Consider the following 19,085-nt stretch of genomic DNA (forward strand, 5'->3'; position numbering starts at 1 on the left):
CGGACACAACTGAGCAACTGAACTGAACTGCCTGGGAAGTTAAGATCCCACATGTCTCTCAGCCAAAAAAAATCAAAATATGGTAACAAATTCAATAAAGATTTCAAAAATGGTCCACATGAAAGCAAATCTTAAAATTTTTTTTTTTTAATGAAAGAAAAACTAGACATAAGTCACCACTTCGGGAGGTCCAAATACCAAATAACAGAAATCCCAGGAAGACAGAGAAAACAGAGAAGTTGGACTGAACAAGAACACAAGATGATGAGATGACTGCCCAATGCTGAAGGGAAATAGAGTTTAGCAAGTCCTAGCAAGATAAATCAATTTACCCTCCCTTCCTTCCCTCCACCTCTCTGAGTTCCTCTCTATCTCTGTCTGCTGTATTTCTGTCTCTCCCTCTCTCTCTCATCTTCTCTCACTCTCTGTATGACACACAGTGTGCACACACACACACACACAGGGAATTTTTAAAACACCAAGGATAAGAGAAGATTCTAAAGCTTTTGGAGAGAAATAAAAGCAGGTCTCCTACCCCAACCCCCCAAATAATTCTCAGATAGGCACCACGTTTCTTTTGAGCAACACTAGGAAGTCTGCATGTTTTGAAAGAAACTCATTTTCAACCCAGAAAATGCTATTTGATCTAGTGAATGCAGACTAAAGATAGTTTCAGAAAGGCAAAATCTCAGCGATTTTGCTTTCCTTGAACTCTCTCTGGAAATTACCAAGGATGTACTCCAGCAAAACAAACAAGGAAACAACACATCCATCCCAGGAGAAAGAGGAAGGGAAGTTCCACAAGAACAACATCAAATCCTTCACTCCTTCATACCACACTACACCCGAAAAACTTTCCTGCCCCTCAACTTAGGGTTAGATCCCCTCCTCTGTTCTCCTGGGCCCAGAAGACTTTGTGGTCGCAGCACTAATCACACTGCATCCTAACTGCCTGTGGATCTCGTCTGTCTTGTTCACGGTTGTATCCTAAGGGCCTAAAACAACTTGACAAACAGTAGGTGCTCAATATTTATTATGTATACTAACAGTGTTTGTCCAAATAAGTAGAATAGTTGTTAAGCCTGTGACCCACCCCAGAGCCACTGAAGCTATCTCTGGGTCCTGGCTGAGGAAACTTGCATTTGTACCAATTCCTGCAGGGCACTATTAGGCATGCTCAGTCGCAACAAAAGTAAACCAAAGTTGGGATGGCCAAACGCACAATAAAAACACAGCCACTACCGATGTCCATTTCAGCAGTATGTAGTAACGCTGATACTGAGAGATAAACTATTAATAATACAAATGCCAAAACAAACTGAATGTTCTTCGGAAGCCTCCACGATATGTCCCAAGGTCATCCGGTGTCATTAAGACTCCAAAGGAACCACAGTTATGCCATATGCTCCTTGACCACGTGTGCACGTGTCCGTGCTGAGTCGTATCTGACTCTTTGTGACCTCAGGGACTGTATGTAGCCCACCAGGCTCCTCTGTTCATGGGATTCTCCAGGCAGGAATACTGGAGTGGGTTGCCATTTCCTTCTTCATCTCTTTGACCATCTCAGGAATTTCACTGTTGGTTTGTCTTTACAGGGATGTTTTCCCACTGGATTTAAACTTTTCTTGATAGATGCTATATAGTTCTCATGAAATTAATTAAAACCATGATAAAAATGGTGATTGCAGCCATGAAATCAAAAGACGCTTACTCCTTGGAAGGAAAGTTATGACCAACCTAGAGAGCATATTAAAGAGCAGAGACATTACTTTGCCAACAAAGGTCCGTCTAGTCAAGGCTATGGTTTTTCCTGTGGTCATGTATGGATGTGAGAGTTGGACTGTGAAGAAGGCTGAGCGCCGAAGAACTGATGCTTTTGAATTGTGGTGTTGGAGAAGACTCTTGAGAGTCCCTTGGACTGCAAGAAGATCCAACCAGTCCATCCTAAAGGAAATCAGTGCTGAATATTCATTGGAAGGACTGTTGCTGAAGCTGAAACTCCAATACTTTGGCTACCTCATGCAAAGAGTTAACTCATTGGAAAAGACTCTGATGCTGGGAAGGATTGGGGGCAGGAGGAGAAGGGGATGACAGAGGATAAGACAGCTGGATGGCATCACTGACTCAATGGACATGAGTTTGGGTGAACTCCAGGAGTTGGTGATGGACAGGGAGGCCTGGCGTGCTGCAATTCATGGGGTCGCAAAGAGTAGGACATGACTGAGTGACTGCACTGAACTGATGATAAAAATAATGATATGGCACTTAAATGATGCCAATAAACTATTTTCATTCTATTTTTTATTTGGCAGGGGGGAGGCTTCCCAGGTGACTCGGTGGCAAAGAATTTGCCTGCCAATGCAGGAGACATGGGTTTGACCCCTGGGTCGGGAAGGTCCCCTGTGTCACAGTCTGAACAACAAAACAAAACACAACCCCCCTTCCCTGGCAGCGAGCACCACGCTCTCTTCTTCACTGGGGCGTTTTTAGAAACAGGAGTCTATTCTCATTGCCTCCACTCCCTCACTTTTCATTCACTTCTCAACTCACTAATATGTGACTTCCGCCCCCACGTTCTACTAAAATTGCTCATTCAAAACTAGGTCACCAACTGCTTCCTAATTTCCCATCCCAACAGCCTCTTTGCATTTTTACTTGTCCTGTCTCCTGTGAGACAGATTTGACCATTTTTCTGCCTTGGATGCTCCCTCTTCATTAGACTAAAACACTGCATTTTCCCCCATGTCCCCCATCAGCCACCCACCCTGCGGTGGGTGTCCTGCCTCTTGCAGGCTTCTTCCTTCAGTTACCCCTCAGATGTGGGCACACAGTCCCTTCGTGACCTTTTCCTTACTCTGTTCTCCCTCTCTTACCCATTTACTCACATCAAGGTGGGGACAACGACTCCCATATTGACCTTTGGCGTAGACCTCTCTCCAGTCCCCATTTCTGCCCTTTGGAGATTTCTACCCAAATGTCCCCAAGGAACTTCAAGCCCTGCCTATGTCCAATGACTAAGTGTCCACCCCCACCCCCACCCTATAAAGCATTTTCCGGTACTTCTGACTGAGTAATCAGTCCCTGTAAGGGATCTGCATCACCAAACTCATGACCTCTCTCTCTGACAGGTATACGCATGCTACCTTTACCCCTTCTAGTAAACTCCTATTCATCCTGCAAAACTCATCTCATTTCCTCATCTGGAAAAGCCTTCCAGAGCCCCCACCTGCCGAGGCTGAGTTGGGTACCCCACTCATGTGCATTCTGAAAATCTCTATCAAATGCATCTCTCTTCCTATTGTAATTACTGATATCTCTCTATATATTTTTGCCAAGTTTGGGCTATATATTTTAATCTGTGCATCCCAAACACAGACCAGCACCTGGCCCACACCAGGTCCCCAGAAAACCTCTGCTCAACAGCAGAATGAATAAAATACTGGATAAAGGAATGATGTGAACATCTCAAACACTGGTGATTCTCTGAAACCACATTCGGTCAGCAAACTACAGCCCGCAGGTTGGCCGTTTATTTCTGTAAAAAGAGCTTTACTGGAACCCGGCCACGCTCGTTCACTGGCGTGGCCACTTCTGCTCTAATGATGGCAGAGTGGAGTAGTTGTAACAGAGGCTGTTTGGCCCACAAAGCTTAAAATATTTATTATCTGTCCTTAATTTGCCTGCTTCTGCTCCAAATCATCTCAGCACTTTATCAACTTTCCCTAATGATGAAAATAAACAAAAAAAAAAAAACCGAACACAAGAGCTCCCACTGCTACTGCTCCTCTTAACATTTATTCAAAAGATATTGCTGTTCTAAAAGCCTGTTCTCACGGTCTGGGCTTCCCTAGTGGCTCAGATGGTAAAGAATCTGCCTGCAATGTATAAGACCCTGGTTCAGTTCCTGGGTCGGGAAGATCCGCTGGAGAAGGGATAGGCTACCCACTCGAGTATTCTCAGGCTTCCCTGGGGCTCAGCTGATAAAGAATCTGCCTGCAATGTCGGGGACCTGGGTTCGATCCCTGGGTTGGGAAGATCCCCTGGGAAAGGCTACCCACTCCAGTATTCCGGCCTGGAGAATTCCATGGATTGGATAGTCCATGGGGTCGCAAAGAGTCAGACACAACTGAGTGACTTTCACTTTTTCTCATAGACTATGCACTGCAGTGGGGTGAGAGATGGCCAGTGAGCAAAGGCAAAATAAGAATTACAGGCCATGATATAAATCAGTGAACGAGACAAACAGGAAAATGTGTTAGAAAGTACCTGACTGGGAAGGGGCCCTGAAAAGGGGGATCACATTCAGGTTTCTTTCCAGGGCCATGACATTTATGTCTTTTTAAGATTTTTTTTTGATGTGGGCCACTTTTAAAGTCTTCACTGAATTTGTTACAATATTGCTTCTGTTTTATGTTTCGGGCATGAGGCATGTGGGATCTTGATTCCCCAACCAGGGATCCCTGCATTGGGAGGTAAAGTACGAACCATGGGACCACCAGGGAAGTCCTTGGAGCCATGACATTTATGTTGAAACCTGAAGGAGAAGACAGGGCCAGTCTTGGAGTGTGCTGGAGGAAGTGTGTTCTAGAAGGCGTGCTGACCACAGGAGCCTTTTGTCAGGAAGGGGTTGAAATGCATAAAGAGCTGAAAGGAGGCCATGGGGTGGGGGTACGGAGACCAGAATGAAAAGAAAGAAAGAGATCAAACAGGCTCCAGCAGGGAGACCTGGGAGGCCAGGTGAGAGATACTGGATTCACTGATTACATTCCAAACACTGGTCACCATATGAAGAGCTTCCATTCTGACATTATCATGACTGCTCAGGCTTTTCAAAAATTAATACTATGCTTCTGTTTTAAATTGTTCCAATCAAGTTTACTTGTCCCTCAATATATGTGACATTAACTTGATAGCCCTACATTTTTAAAATTTGGCAGGATTCAACCTGCCTTTTGAAAAAATTTACCAAAGAGGCAAGTTTACCCAGTATGTTGAGCTCCAAAATAAAATTTCCTTTTAACAAGAATTCATAAGAAAATAAGCTGAAAAAAACTGTCTCAACTTACCTTTTCTGACTGAACTTCTCTGGTTATTTCTAGAGTAAATTATTCTCATCTCGTCTTTTAAAAACTGTATTCTGACATTTAACTATCCCTTTCAAAAAATATTACAGTTCTCTCAGGGTGCACCAGTTGACATGAAACTGCCAGGCTTTCAGCAACGCTGGGTATACTTATTTCCATGAATACAAATTATATCCTGACACGGCGTACACTGTATAAGTTAACAATTTTTACATAACATATTAGGCCATGAGAGATGTTTTTCAGAAAAAAGGAACATAAAACATATATAAATCTACTAAAAATGCAGTACAGTAAAGAACTGCCTTTTTAACTCTTTAGTAGTGAAGTCGCTCAGTTGTGTCCAACTCTTTGTGACCCCATGGACTGTAGCCTATCAGGCTCCTCCGTCCATGGGATTTTCCAGGCAAGAGTGCTGGAGTGGGTTGCCATTTCCTTCTCCAGGGGATCTTCCTGACCCAGGAACTGAACCAGGGTCTCCTGCATTGCAGGCAGACACTTTATCATCTGAGCCAAGTAGTGAAGGATCTAATAAAAAATTGTGTTTTCTTAACAAATTGTTTTTATATTCAATCTTAGGTTTCACTAAGACAGATTTTATGTCCACCTAGAGGGAGGTAACTGGGGCTTCCCCAGTGGTTCAGTGGTAAAGAATCCACCTGCCAGTGCAGAAGACACAGGAAACTTGGGTTCAATTCCTGGGGTTCAAATCCTGAAGATCCCCTGGAGAAGGGAATGGCAACCCATTCCAGTATTCCTGTCTAGGAAATCCCATGGACAGAGGGGCCTGGCGGGCTACAGTCCACGGGGTCACAAGAGTTGGAAAGGACTGAGCAACTCAACAACAAACAGAGGTAACTAGCAGTCTTGCTGTTGTCCTTTAAGAACTTAAACAGCATCTTGAGTTTGACAGTGAAACTTCATAGGTCTATGCCTGACTGTAGAGTCAGAAAACACCATACACAAAACAAGAAATTATGTACAAAGTAAGGAAGTGCTTAGGTTTATTTTTCAGCAGAATCACTTTAAGATCCGTAAAATTTTAAGGGTCTTAGGAAAGAGTACTAATTTATAACAAAGAAACTGGGAGAACATGCTTTGTGGACTAGCTTGTATTTATAGCATATCTGGTTCTTTTAAGCCACACTAAAGCCATGATGCTCCCCACATAGAGTGGTAAAGAACCCGCCTGCCAATTTAGGGGACATAGAAGATGTGGGTTGGATCCCTGGATCAAGAAGATCCCCTGGAGGAGGGCATGGCAACCCACTCCAGCACTCTTGCCTGGGAAATCTCATGGACAGAGGAGCCTGGTGGGCTATAGTCCACGGGGTCACAAAGGGTCAGACACAACTGAGCAACTAACACACACACACACACATACACACACACACACACACACACAGAGGAAATGGGTAGGGGGTCCCAGTGGGACAGTCTATCATGGAGGACTCGGAAGAAATTATGCAACAGCCAACATAGGAATGTGACCCTTTGGAGAAGGAAAATGAAGAGAGGAGCCTGATCACCGCCACTCCCTCTGCCTGGAGGCATGGTCCATGCCAGAGCAGCTGCAGGAGGGGCTCAGAGTTTGTCCATCACAGGGAGCTGAAATACAGATCAAGGTCTGTAGAGTTGAGGGCAATGTGTGGGGCAGGGAAGGGAGACAACACAGACAAACTGTCCCCTTAGAGTGTGCACTCAACCTGGGACTTGAGAGAGGTCCTGTTGACGCAAAGCTCCGATCACACTGCCTCACTTCCCCACTTCCAAAGCCTCCAATGGTTTCCTCACTCAGAGTCAAAGGTTGATGACCTTCTGAGGCCTCCTGCAAGTCCCCTCCATGCTAATTCACCTGTCTACTCCCATTCTCAGCCCGTCCTCCCGCCCCCTCACTCAGCTCCAGCCTCCCTGGCCTTCCTGCCACCCCAGGGCCTTTGCATTGGCTTTTTCCTCCCTGCCCTCCTTTGGGGACTGGCTTAAAGGTCATCTCTCAGGAAGGCCTTTCCCAGCCACTTTATTTAAAATTGGAATCCTGGGACTTCCCTGGTGGACCAGTGGTTAAGACTCCACGCTCCCAATGCAGGGGGCTCAGGTTCCACCCATGGTCAGGGAACTAAGATCCTGAGTGCCATGGAGCATGACCAAAGAAATATATACAATAAATGAAAATAAAACAACAACCAAAAAAGCCATAAAAACATAAAGGGAGCAGAAAATGAAAGTAGATGCTTAAATAAATATTTAAAACTACTTCTTCAAAAAATAAAATTGGAATCCCCCTTCTTCCTGTCCCAAACTTCCTATTCATCCTTCTCTGATTCATTTTCTTCAATACTAGTAAAGCCTGGCATGCTGCAGTTCATGGGGTCGCAAAGAGTCGGATGTGACTGAGCGACTGAACAACGGCTCCCGATAAACAATGTTATTTATTTATCCACTAAAAAAAACGTGTGCCCACTCCCATTCTGAAATTCTAAAACAAGGACCAGGACTTTTTTCTGTTGTCACGGCTTTATCCCACACCTAGAACAAGGTTGGCACGTAACTGCCCCGCAGCACTAATTGTTGAATGAGTGACTGAACACATAATTAACCTGCAGCAGTCCTGTAACAGCAGGTAGATCCATCATAATACACATACATCATGGGAACCGGTAAAAAAAAATCTGATTTTTATAGCAGTGCTTGCCAGGAAAACAACTAACCACTATGACGACCAGTAATCACCTGAGTAAATGACAACTCACAAAATGACAAACAGATTAAAAAATGTGTCCTTCCACTAATAATAAAAGAATTGCAGGAACTTCCCTGGTGGGCCAGTGGCTAAGACTCCATGCTCCCAATGCAAGGGGCCTGGGTGTGATCCCTGGTCAGAAATCCCACATGCTACAGCTAAGAGTTTGCATGCCACAACTAAGACCCGATGCAGCCAAGCGAAATATAACCTTTTTAAAAAGAAATACAATAATAACAGCAGTAGTAGCGATAATCACTGTAATGGTAATACTCAACATTGGCAAGGGTGTGGCATTGAGAAGCGTTTCAACAACAGTATGAAAATAATTCTTACACATTTTCTAGAAAATAAGTCAGCCTTAAAAAATGTTTGGAACCTGCATTTATGCAATAATTACACTTCAGATAATCTAAGAGAAGAATATGAAAGAAAACAAATAAATTCAAAGATCCAAATTGCAACATTATGGAAGACAGTGGAGAACGAGCAAAGCCCAATTTGCATAAGTAAACTCTGATTCTATTCCCCACCCATTCTTCTACCTCCTCCAAGAGGCTGCCCAGAACCACGGTTGTCCCATTCATGTAACACTTACCGTTGCAATTTCTCAAAGCACTATGTTTCTCGCTTTCCTAACACTTACCACAATCTCTAATAATGCATTTATCTTTGTGCTGTTTTACTATTTCATCCATTAGACTACGTTGCACAAAGGCAGGAGTTCTCTGCTCACTGCTGCAGCCCTCGATTTACAACTATTAGTACATAATAACCACCCAGAATTTGTTAAAACAATAAGTAAGTGAATAAAACAGAATCTCATGCTGCCATTAAAATATTTCTAAAACACTGACAGCATAGGAAATGCCTACAATATAATATTAGTAGGAAAAATCAAAATTCACATTCAGTATTAATTCAGCTATTAAAGCATGCACGCCAAGAAACACGTGGGAAGAAAAATTTCCATAATATTAACTCTGGTTGGATGCTAAAAATGTAAGTACAGTGACTTTCTTCTTTATACTTTTCTATATTCAAAATTTTTTACAACAGGTATGTATTATTTCCGTAATAAGACAGGACAATAAAGTAAAACTTAGAGGAAATGAAATGAGCAGAAGAAGGGACAGAGAGACAGAAAGAGAAGAGCAGAGAACATCAGTGGGGGACATGGTCCAGCCAGTGCAGAACAGGACAGGGCTGGAGCAGGTGGCAGGGCCATTCTGTGGGCAAACATGGGTTGTTCAAGACGTGTAAAAGCTGAAAAGAGTGACACGGTCACTGCTGTACTGCAGGAAGGTCTCTCTCCACAGGCCAAATCCAGTCCCCTACAGACATACCTCATTTTACTGCACTCCACAAATGCTGCATTTTTAAATAAATCAAAAGTTTATGGCAACCCTCCTCAAGGACTCTATCAGCGCCATTTTCCAACCAGCATTTGCTCACTTCATGTTTCTGTGTCACATTTTGGTAACTCTCACAATACTTCAAACTTTTAAATTACTATTATGCTTGTTATGCTGATCCGTGATCAGTCATATTTGATGTTATTAGCATGACTTGTTGAAGGCTCAGATGATGGTTCAGATTTTTTATAAATAAACAGCTCTTAATTAAGGTAGATACACTGCTTTTTAATACATAATGTTACTGCACATTTAATAGACTCCAGTGCTTCCCAGATGGCTCAGTGGGTAAAGAATCTGTTTGCAATGGAGGAGAAACAAGAGACATGAGTTCAATTCATGGGTCAGGAAGATGCCCTGGAGGAGGGCATGGCTACCCCACCCACTCCAATACTCTTGCCTGGAAAATCCATGGACAGAGGAGCCTGATGGGCTACAGTCCATGGTTCACAAAGAGCCGGACACGACTAAGAGACTGAGCACACACAGCGTGAACATAATTTTTAGGTGCACTGGGAAACCACACACACACACAAACCCTCAAAACTCGTTTATTGCGTGAAGCAAATACTGAACCCACAGCATCTCCCAGGTGTGCCTGTATCTGTGCAAATTAAGCTGTGTTGAAACACAGCTGCACCCATGCATGCACATACTGTCTCTGGCTACTCTCATGCTAAGTAGTTACAACGCAGATCATTATGGCCCAGAGAGCCTAAAATACTTATTAATACTATGTAGCCCTTTACAGAAACAATTTTTTGAACCCTGGTCCATAAGATGCATCAGGGAAGGGAGAAACTAAAAGCCGTAAAGTGGTGATTATAAGGGCCGTCATTTTAAGGGTGACGCAGAGGAAGACAGTGGTAGATAGAGGAGTCTTGACAAGCGTCCATATCTACAATCAAATGGAAGAAGGGGAAAAGGCCCTTCTAAAGAAGGAGAGGCATTCCTACTTTAGACAGCTACCCTCATTTTATTCACTCACTATTTTAAAGCACAGCAGGAAAAGCAGTGTCTGCTGCACTGGTTACCTGCAGGGTCGGAACTGTAGAGACTGGCAGCTGCGGCTATGGTTCCCGGGGGGTGGATGGCACTCGCTGAAGACCTCTGACTCGCAATCAGGATCCTGCTCTTGGCAGACGGTAAACGTGACATCGCACCCAATCCCAGCTGGGGCTTAAGGAGCATGGCCGAGCGATAGAAAGTTGGGGGAACTTCGTAATGAGTATAGGGAGGAGAACAAAATTCTTCTTTTCCAGGGCGTTCTGCAACCTAGGATAAATGACCAGACGCTCAATCAGAAAACCGCACATCATAGGATGAGCACTGAACCTCGTCCTACGACCAAGGCTCCAACAATGACCACTCTGGCATCACTGAGCTGCTCCATCACCCATCACTTACCTTCTCTGGGCCCAGGGTCTTCATCTCTAAGTTGACCGCAACGGGATGATCCCTTCGGTCTATGCTGGTTCTAATACGCTATGAATCTACATTCCACTGGGAGAAACAAGAACTCCCTCCATAAGATTTTAAAATGATATCACTATGAAATCATTGGAATTTGTGCAAGTAGTCAATCTATAAATAATGTCAATGATGCAAGGCAAGAATTCAGCAAATGTTCATGGAATTATGAAAGTTTCCTTATTCCTAAGGAGAACAGGCACAGTTTTTCTGGTGACCTTGTCTTACAACAGGTTGATGAACTTTATCAATTTAGGTTAAGTCTTTATTAGGCTACTTAGGAAATAAACTATGCATTGTTAATGAGGGAAGAAAGGTTATTTAATGGAAGAATAGAGAAGTTAATGGAAAGATGTGTTTTCAGGCCTCTATATTCTGTTGATATAATTAAAAATGAGAGACTCAATTACCTCTGATTGTCTTCCCTAGTATGGTGGTGCCTCCAGGAATGTTTGAGCAAGTTTCGCTAGAATGGAAGTTTTGGGGCAGAGTCTTGTTGACTGTTGAATTCATAGCACCTAGAACAATGTCTAGCACAGAGCTGAAATCAACAAACATCTATTAAATAAAGGAATCATGCTTCATTCTTTCCTGAATCCAATAACATAACATCATGTTATCATGTTACTACTTCCTGTGGTTAACAGTTTGGATTAGAACACAATGGATGGCTACCTTACATATATGCAATCATATGGCTACCTTTTATATATGCAATTCTGTACTCACAAAGCCTGTTCATAACATCAGTGTTTCCTCATGCTAGAAATGAAGAACATAAGTCACTGAAATATAACCTTACTTCAAGTTAAAAAAAAATAGAGTCAGAGGCTTATGAAAAGACATACATGTTAATTAAGTCTACTCTAAATCACAATACATTTTACAAGTCAAACCCGTTTCTATTCAGGAATCACAGGCATTTAACAACATTCTTTAATAGGGGCTATAAAGCTGTGATCCAGGCTGCTGAAGAGATAAACCCTTAATTTAATACTCTTTTAATGTCGAAATAGATAAACGTTCTCTTTAAATTGACATTATTGAAACAAAAGATGAGGCCTTTAAAGTTTTATCATAATCACATTGTAAAATATGTATGATCGCTATAGCCAATAGACAGAACTCAGGCTCCAGCAAATTATACTCCTATGAAAGAATATTCTACATCTGCTCTCTGATAAAATTTTTACTATTTCTACTTACTCTCTCACTATCAATCTTTGGCATTTCAATTATACTCATATTCCCTCGATTTTTAAATGTTAGTGTCTACATGTTTGGTGGCATTGTTCATGTCTTTCAGCAGGTGCTCTCATGAAGAAATGACCATTTCTAACCTACATCTAACCTACATTTTTCAGATTGCAATGTCTTATCTCAGTAATTATTCCATTTTTTTCAAACTGGATAGGTTTCCTGGGTCAAAATTCATCATGCCATCATTGGAAAACGACCTTAACGATTACAGGAACTTCGGTGCCGATCATTTTGTTGGGTAATTTGTCTCTGGTAAGATAACAAAAGGTATTCCTTAGATGCCTACTCTGTGCATTTTTAATAAAACAAGAGCGTCTACAAGAAAGCGTCACACTCTTTTCTTTCATCTTTATTGACAGAGCACAGCAGGTGCCACTGCACAGTCAGAGACACAGGAGATTAACCTCAAATGGGGGTTTTCCCCCTGCTTCTCCAGTGGAGTATTTGTAGAGAAATAATTTAAAAGCAAACTAAAGAATCCTCGTGATTTCAAATTTCTAAAATCATTTCAGGCACACAAGCAAATAGGTTCTTACTGTAGCCTGAAGAAAGGGTCTGGGCCCTAGATTCTCTGATTAAGGCAGAAAACAGTCCTCAGATCAAGGGGCTGGTGCCCAGTGGCACTTCTGTCCCCATGCTAATGGGATCTCTCCCAACCCCTCAGAGCTACTAAAGCTGCAGGAACACTCAAGCCACTTCGTGAAGACTTGGGATGGCTTCCACACGGTTAAGACTTCAGAATATTGTGGGGGTGGGCAGGGAGGAACGTGCATCTAATATAGAAACTACTCTATATTTTATGGAAGGACCAGAAGCAACAAAGATGGAAAATATACACAAGAAACGATAAGACGGGTCAGAGAGAAAGAGCAACAGGATTCTTGTCTACATCTCTAAATACAGTTTTTCTCACAAACGTGTTTCTCAGAGAAAAATCTGGGGTATCTTTTTGGGGGGAGGAGCTGCCACAGAATTACTTTATTTGAAGAACTGAATGAAGCACGCTCAGTCGTGCCCAACTCTTTGCTACCCCATGCACTGTAGCCCGCAAGGCTCCTCTGTCCTTGGAGTTTTCCCGGCAGGAAGACTGGAGTGGGTAGCCATTTCCTTCTCTAGGAGATCTTTCCAACCTAGGGATCAAATCCTAGTCTCCTGCATCTCCTGCACTGGCAGGCAGATTCTTCACCACAGTACCACCTACACTTCCTCAAATGAAACTCCGTAATGAAGTGATATTTTGAACAGAGAACTACAGAATGTGAAGGAGAGTCTTCCAGGTATCTTCTGCTGCTGCTGCTGCTAAGTCACTTCAGTCGTGTCCGACTCTGTGTGACCCCACAGATGGCAGCCCACCAGGCTCCACCGTCCCTGGGATTCTCCAGGCAAGAACACTGGAGTGGGCTGCCATTTCCTTCTCCAATGCATGAAAGTGAAAAGTGAAAGGAAAGTCACTCAGTCGTGTCCGACTCTTTGCGACCCACAGACTGCAGCCCACCAGGCTCCTCCGTCCATGGGACGTTCCAGGCAAGAGTACTGGAGTGCGGTGCCACTGCCTTCTCCGTTCAGGTATCTGAGAGAAGAATATTCTGAGCAGCGGGATGTCCAAAGGCCCTGAGGCAGCAAAAGGAGCGGGAAGGAAGGCCAGGTGGTCAGGAAGTGAAGGAGCCAGACGGAGGGCATCCTAACAGCTGAGCCATCCTACCAGCTCCAGCCCGTGTCCACCGCGGTCTGGGAAGAACTGGAGAGTGTCAGGGGGAGCACTGACCTGGCCTCACTTTCCTCTCAATTGATCGCTGGGTGTAATGAGATTTGAGTCCAAGGAAAACCTGCTCTCTGAGCTCTGGGAGAACAACTGGCCCCAGCCCTGCGGTACTGAGAGGGGTGGCACAGTGAGGACCCAGGTGGCCATCTCAGCGCTGCCCTTGTTTTGTGGCTTTCGATGAGAGACTCAGAGCTCTCCAAATCTGCTTCCTCATCCGGACAATGGTGAGAGCACCACAATCCTGCCCTCCAGAGAATCAGAGCAAGGGTTGGCGAAGATGGGCAAAGATGAAATGTGACGCTATGTGGTCCCAGGACATAGCAGGCACTCAACTAAATGCTAGCTGTAATTATTGTTTTGACTTAAAACAGAGCCCATGCCTAACACATTATTTTCTACTCACTGTACTGTGTACAAACACAAAAGTCTCCCATAGGGAAATATTCTCCTTCAGAAGAGGATCAAGTCTGAGCACTTTGAATAATATATTCATTTGGGGTTTTTTCCCCACTACTTTATAGAAGAATTGTGCTCACTTATCAGCAAGGAGATCAAACTAGTCAATCCTAAAGGAAATCACTGACTCAGTGGCAGTTTGAGCAAACTCCAGGACATAGTGAAGGAGAGCGAGGCCTGGCATGCTGCAGTCCTTGGGGTCGCAAAGAATCAGACAGGACTAAGCGACTGAATAACAACAAAGGAAATCAACCCTGAATATTTACTGGAAGGACTGATGCTGAAGCTAAAACTCCAATACTTTGGCCATCTGATGCGAAGACCCAGCTCATTGGAAAAGACCCTGATGATGCTGGGAAAGACTGAAGGCAGGAGGAGAAGGGGATAACAGAGGATGAGATGGTTGGATGGCTGACTCAAAGAGCCTGAGTTTGAGCAAACTCCAGGAGATGGTGATGGACAGGGAAGCCTGGTGTGCTGCAGGCCATGGGGTCGCAAAGAGTCGGACACGACTAGGCGACTGAACAACAACAAGAACAATTTAAATACGGAAGCCAATCAATTTAAATGCTTTTCTAACTTTTATGTATTATGTCAGGCAGAATTTAAAAGAATCCCTTTAGATGTTAGATCCACCTCATTCTGATCATCAATCTCTTCCAGTGGAAACCGTTCATTTGCCTGCAATCTGCTCTAATTCAAAACACCCCTTTCTATACAACTGCGTCCATCAGTGTCTAGAATTTGCTACGAGAGGACACTCTGCTTTCACGATTCATTGAAAACACCTCACGAACTTTAGGATGTTCAACTCACAGACTGTCTCACAATGACATTCTCTTACCTCCTGCAAAAACTTCTCACTCATTGGACTGAAGGGATGTCCTGGGGGCTTGATCCCCGACACCACTAGTCCAGAGCTGAACACCCGGGGCCTCTGCAGGTCCGGCTTGAACTTCTCGTAGAGGCCAGCAGCTGGCTTCAGGTCACCACCTGCCGCCTTGTCCTCTTTGGGGAGAGCCACGCTGCACGCAGGCGGAGCATAAGGGAGCCCCACGGGAACCAGCGATGCGTCCACCTGGCCGAGGGCCTGCGGGCTCCTCCGGATGTAGGTGATGATCTTGGGCCTCACGTGCTTGGGCTTGGGCATCACGATGGGCCTGGGGTCCGCCCGCTCTTCCCTCTTCTCAACCGGGGGGCCCACCGTCCCCTCCAGTGAGGTGGGTGTGTCCTCGGGACGGGGGAGGGCCCCAGGGCAGGCGTTCTTGGCAGGCACTTTGGGGGATGCATGTGACAACCCGGTGCTGTCAGCGGGAGGCAGGGCGGCCGGGGGGGACCCCACATCCACACTTGACGTGCCCAAGTCCTGAAAGCGGCTGCTGGGTGGCGGGGGCTGGCAGGTCACATTCACGGTTGTCTCTGGGTGGAGGGACGTGGGGACACCGAGAAGGACATCTGCCCTCGCTGGAGAGGTGCTTTCAGTCTTCACTGCAGGTTCCAGATGGTTCCTGGTCTCTGCAACAGATAGAGAGACCTCTTGGCTTTCCTCGGCTTCTGAGCGGCTGCTTGGAGGGTCGGGGGGCTCAGGGACCCGAGTTTCACTCTCTCCAACAGAGGAAGCTGAGTCAAAAACCATAGTGTTGACGCTGTTCCCATCTCCCAGGACGCCTCTCTCGTAGCTGGCACCAGAGGGCCTGCTGTCAGTCGAATCTCCAGGAACAAAAGCTACGTGACCATCCCCTGGTGACACACCGTTGGGCACCGTTTCACCCACCTTCCGAGCTGCGCCTGGCAAACTTCTGGCCATGGGTTGCTGATCCGCAGCTCGTGAGGAACCGGGGCTCGGTTTGGGGGTGGTTCGGAGAGACCCGTCCTCACCTCCCTTCTCCGGCTCACCTCTGTCTTTTCCTGCACCCGGGGGGTGGGGAACACCGTGTGCCAGGCTGCTCAACCCAGCGGCTGAGGCTCCTGGCTGCACCTCCCCAGCTGGCTCCTTTCTCCCGAGAGGTGACACGCCATGCCCCTGACGATACCCCAGCTCCCCCACCTGGGTGGACTTGAACTCCTGCACAGGTTTCAGCTCTGTCTTGTATTCCACCTTCCCCGGACCCACTTGTGCTTCTGGCCTTCTCGGGACATCCTTCGAGGCTGGAGAGCAATCGAGAGCGCACTCTGGATGGGCAGAAGGTACTGTGCTCTGGGCGCTGACCTTGGGTACCCGTCCCCTCTCTGGCTGGGTCTCTAAGGGGACAGTCTCCATGGTTACTGAGGTAGATGGTTTAGGATTACGTGCGCCCTTTCCCTCTGAGGTCTCATCCACCAGAGGACAAGGCTGCCCTGGAGAAGGGGCTGTCCCCGTCTTCGGCGGCCCCTCCCCACCACCGGGCACCAGATGCGGGGCTTCTGGGGACCCCAGCCCTGTGGGTTGTGGAAGCGGCCAGGCCAGGCCCCCAGCCCGCTCCTTTGTGAGCACGTCCACTGCTGCAGCAGAACTGCTAACTCTTTCCAAAGAATGCCTCCTCAGTTCCTCGTTGTCAAGGGTCTTGGCCAACTTATCCTTGGGGACAAGCCGGGGGACATCAGCCTCCCGCTTAGCTGGAACCTCCAGGCTAGACTCGCCCATGACAGTCCTCCGACTCAGCAGACCTGGTCCCTGGAGACCCCGAAGGGCCTGTAGGTGGTCTGTGCCTCTCTCCAGCTCGGACTCTTCATTCCATTCTCTCTGAGCCATCGGAGAGAATTTAAAATCCTTCAGGCCAGCGGGGACGGCCTGAGATGCCTTCGCAAAGCCCTGAAGTGGGTGAAACTCCTTTGGGATACGGGGACTACTCTCTGGTCCCCTCAAATTTGCATTTCCAACTTCCTCTGGCACAGCACATGTGGCAGGCTCGTCAGAAGAGGAGCCAACCTCCAACATGACGGGGTTGGCATTGGCATCTCCCAAACTCAGGACTTGGTCATTATTATTTTTTGCTCCGTTTCTGCTGTCCCGCAATTCGCTGTAACATGACTTCTTAGGAGCCACTGGAACGCTCATTTTCCAGCCGTCAGTGGGGGCTGCCTGCCATGCAGTCCTCCTTAATGGAAAGGGGTGTCCTTCAAGCTGCTACCTGGAGAAGAGGAAATTCTCAAGCTGCTTGTCGCCCCCTGACAGCGTCACCGGGGCAATCCTGCTTTCATCATTTTCAGAGCAGTTTTAAAACTGAGCATTTTCTTCACACACAGAAGGACGACTTATCTGTTGGGTTCCGGCTGAATGAGAGCCAATTAGTCCATGAGACCTAGAGAGAAATAAAAAGAAAAGTATACTAGATTGACAGATAGAAACTCTTAGTAAACACAGATTTATTCATCACTTTCCTACCATTACTTCATTCACTCAATCCAGATACTATTTCTCCAAAACTTTTCTGATAGGGGCACGGGAGAACGTAACATCGAAATGATTAATGTTAGAAGTGGATTATAAACACACATTAAATCTTAAGTTTATATTTTAAAAATCCACAAGTTCATACTGATACTGATTAAAAAGGGCGGACAAGAAAGGAAGGTTCTTCTTCACAGAAGAATACCAACTGATACAAGAAAAATTAGACAATTAGAAAAATCACCACTTTGTATTCACCAGAGTAATAATTATCTTGGATGAGGGACACCAATGGTTGCTAAAATCACCAAGTGCAAAACTGCTGGGAAACAGGATATTTACACAATCTTAGAGCACCACCCTCCAGATTGTTTTATTTCTTACAAAGGAAAACTTCATCTGTACAACGGAGAAACCTGGTGGACATCATCAAATGTAACATACCGGTATAGAAAGCAATATCACATGCTCCCAGTGTTAGGTTGTTCTCAGGCCTCACATCCCCCATGAGAGTATGCTTGCTATAAATATTCTTTTCCGTTCATTTGCTTGCATCTACACACAGCGTGTACTTTTTCCATTAATGAGATCATTTCCTATAAGCTAATTTTTTGTCAGTCATTTTTTTTTTTATTTGTCCCTTCTCCCTACTCCCCACCCCAGGATACAGTAACATCCTAGCCTAAGTCTTTCCACTCTTTCCCCCCATGTTCATAGAATCCTGTCCAAACACACTCACCTATGATTAACATACACACACAACTAAATCAAGATAGATAACCAACAAGGGCTGACTGGACACCACGGGGAACACGACTCAATACTCTATAACTACTGTATGAGAAAAGAATCAGGTAAGAATCAGAAAAGAACAGATAAAAGCATATGTATAACTGAATTGCTATGCTGTACACTTGAACACAATACTATAAATCAACTATACTCAATAAAATTTTTAAATAAAAAACAGAATAAAAGACAAACACACATGCCTGTGCACAGGTGTACACCTTCCCCTCCCTGCTGTGTTGCACTTCCGTTCTGTCCACTTTGTACTCACGTCCTCATCCTCCCACTCCTTAGGTCAGGCTGGTCCCGAGAAGGCCAGTGGTGCCCCCAGGTCCAGCCTCAAGCCTAACCAGGGTGCTGACACTCTGATCCCAGCCTCAGTTACCTGACACAGAGGGGAGTCTCAGTACATCCATATTTCTTTCTTTATTCAGTTTTTAAGGTGTTTTCCTTGTGCCTCTGGCACAAATACAAAAAGCATGTAGGTAAATCAATAAGACAGCAGTTTAAAAGAGCTTCATGCTCTCTGGGTCGGGAAAGCCACAGACAGCAAGAATTCCACAAATGTGAGCCAACCCATAAAGTAAGCGTCTCTAATTCTCTGAGGGCAGAATTATAAGCATGAAACCAAGAGACCTCTTGAGCTTGAACTGCAGAGGCTGGCAGCAGGAAATCAGTAAATTCTTCTCGGCAGGGACAACCCAAACCAGAGTATCAGCCACTGCAGTCCACAGTGTGA

At 45.3% G+C, this 19,085-nt stretch overlaps 1 protein-coding gene across 1 annotated transcript in view; it reads right to left on the reverse strand.

Moving 5' to 3' along the window:
- The window catches only part of LOC129624834 (microtubule-associated tumor suppressor candidate 2-like), a 142,464-nt gene extending 126,017 nt beyond the window's left edge, over positions 1 to 16,447 (reverse strand). The window contains exons 1-2 of the mRNA XM_055543122.1: positions 15,032 to 16,447; positions 10,274 to 10,514 (exon numbers count right to left, since the gene is read on the reverse strand). Coding sequence (XP_055399097.1) covers positions 10,274 to 10,514; positions 15,032 to 16,447 — 1,657 coding nt within the window. The remainder of the gene's footprint in view (positions 1 to 10,273; positions 10,515 to 15,031) is intronic.
- Positions 16,448 to 19,085: the final 2,638 nt, after the last annotated feature.

The sequence above is a fragment of the Bubalus kerabau genome, chromosome 12 (genome assembly GCF_029407905.1).
Source record: "Bubalus kerabau isolate K-KA32 ecotype Philippines breed swamp buffalo chromosome 12, PCC_UOA_SB_1v2, whole genome shotgun sequence".
NCBI lineage: Eukaryota > Metazoa > Chordata > Mammalia > Artiodactyla > Bovidae > Bubalus > Bubalus kerabau.